Raw genomic sequence first — 2509 nt, 5'->3', positions numbered from 1 at the left:
ATGAATAGAGCCACTAAGACCCACATGACCTCCCCCATGTTCTTCCCCAACATGGGTATGGCCCCCTTCTTTAAGGTGAAACTAACACACACTCTCTCATACACATACACACACACACACAAACACACACACACACACACACACACACACACACACACACACACACACACACACACACACACACACACACACACACACACACACACACACAAACAAACAACGATACACACTCACACACACACAAACAAACACACGCACATAAGAATTCAGACACACACACACACACAAAAACTCTCACACACACACACACACACACTCCCCCACACACAACCACACGTACACACACACAAACACACATAAACACCCGCACACACACACAAACAAACAATTACACACTCACAAACACATAAATGCACCCACCCACACACACACACACACACAAACACACACACACACAAAACATACACACAAAAAACACAAACGCAAACTCACGCACACTCACGCACCCACTCACATACACAAACCCCCACACACACAACAAATGTATATCTAAGACACACTAGAGGGGGTGCTGTTAAGCTGAATATCAGCACGGCTGGGATGCGGTAGTTTGTTGTAGTTTGCGGATACTCGGTATAACAGCACGACCCCCGGTGTGAGATAGATTTTATTCAGAAGTGCTCACCATTCTACAAGCGCCGTTTATTAGTTGGTAGTAATCAGCAACAACAGATTAGGATTTGTCGGTTTGTTTAATCATCCATTCGGCTCCGTCAACACAAAAAGTTCTGCAACTTGACCCACGCCAAGCAACACATAGACATGTTCCTGCACACTAGCTTCTACTTTGTGTAGATCTACACGTTACCACAAGCTAGCCCCTGGTATCAGGTACATTTATCTTTGCGTTAAACAATAGTCTGAGTGTCAGTTGAGAGTCCCGTTGCTGGATTTTGATCCTGAGGAGTTAACAGCTTACGATGTTTAATATAGGCTAATAAGCGATTGCTAGGAACACCTGCAAACAGGAGCGATTCAAGTGTAGTTCAAGGACTTAATACTGTTATACTCTGTATCCACACTCATGCCTCAATACAACGCACCGTTGTGTACGATAATGTATTATATTTTGAGAATTTTACATTCAACATTCTGGATGTTCTGTTCTATTCTACATTATGTTTTTATTATGTTAGTTCCATTTGGTCTATTTTCAATCGTGGTTGATAAGCTCTCCAGCTGTATCTCTCTATGACGGATGTTAACGTCTATAAATGTATTCTACATTATGGATTGTATTTATATGTTCCACATGGTTGGAGGTTAAAGGCTGTATATGTATTCTGCATTAGGGAATCTAAACGGATGGAATCTATATTCCGTGTTTTCCACATAGTTGGAGGTTAAAGGCTGTACGTATTCTGTATTAGGGATTCTAAAAAGATGGATGCTATTCCGTATTTTCCACATGGTTGGAGGTTAAAGGCTGTAGCTGGATGTATGTATTCTATATATATGTGTTGGATGCTTGCTACCATCCATTCCTCAGTGTTGGAGGTTAAGGTCATAATGTATGTAAAGCCCGCAGCTGGAGGTTCGATTCGTTCCAGGGACTCTGTAGTGCCGGGGGCTGAATGTCTTCCTTTGTGGGCCCGCAGGTGACCGTGTTCGAGCAGGAACACTTCCAGGGCCGCTGCCAGGAGTTCACCTCCGAGTGCTGCAACATCCAGGACTGTGGACTGGACAACATCCGCTCCATCAGGGTGGAGAGCGGAGCGTGAGTCACCGTGTGTGTGTGTGTGTGTGTGTCTGTGTGTGTGTCTGTGTCTGTGTGTGTGTGTGTGTGTGTGTGTGTGTGTGTGTGTGTGTGTGTGTCTGTGTTTGTGTGTGTATGTGCACAATTGTATGCATGCGTGTGTTTGTGCGTGTGTGTGCCAGTGTGTTTGTGTGTGAGTGAGTGTGTCTTTTATAATTTAAATGTATGATATCTGTATAATGGTAGACGGGTCTCGCTAGTTATGCTCCTTTATTTATGTGTCTGTGCTTGAAGTTTGAAAAAGACTGACACACACAATTCATTTCATACATTCTCAGGGTCGAGCCATTGTCTGTAACTATAGCTATTAATTATAGCTATTAATAGCGTATCTATTAATAGTTATTCATTTTTTGTTGCATACAATCGACAACCCTTTCTTCGCTTTATTCCGTCGCTACGATCATAGCTGCCAATCATTCATAAATATTTGGCGAAAGGTACTCACAGACACACACACACACACACATATTATATTTTGAATATATACAAATATATATATAAAGAAAAATATGTATTTATTTATATGCATAAATAATTTTATGTATCTACAAATATTTTACATATTCAAAGAAATATATACATAAAATATTTTATGGATACAATTTTTATATTATTTTATGCATATCATTTTTTAGACAACAATGTAGCGATAGCCGCTCGTGTGTGCGTGGGTCATGTTAACTGCGAGGC

The 2509-nt window shown here is 41.2% G+C and overlaps 1 protein-coding gene across 1 annotated transcript in view; it reads left to right on the top strand.

Moving 5' to 3' along the window:
- Positions 1–2509, top strand: part of LOC130379887 (beta-crystallin A1-like) — a 4177-nt gene continuing 1668 nt past the window's right edge. The window contains exons 1-2 of the mRNA XM_056587017.1: positions 1–75; positions 1659–1777. Of these exons, the coding sequence (XP_056442992.1) occupies positions 1–75; positions 1659–1777 (194 nt within the window). The remainder of the gene's footprint in view (positions 76–1658; positions 1778–2509) is intronic.

This window comes from Gadus chalcogrammus, chromosome 3 (assembly GCF_026213295.1).
Source record: "Gadus chalcogrammus isolate NIFS_2021 chromosome 3, NIFS_Gcha_1.0, whole genome shotgun sequence".
NCBI classification, from domain to species: Eukaryota; Metazoa; Chordata; class Actinopteri; order Gadiformes; family Gadidae; genus Gadus; species Gadus chalcogrammus.
The sequence above is the reverse complement of the archived record's forward strand: the minus strand, read 5'-3'. Positions and strand labels throughout refer to the sequence as shown.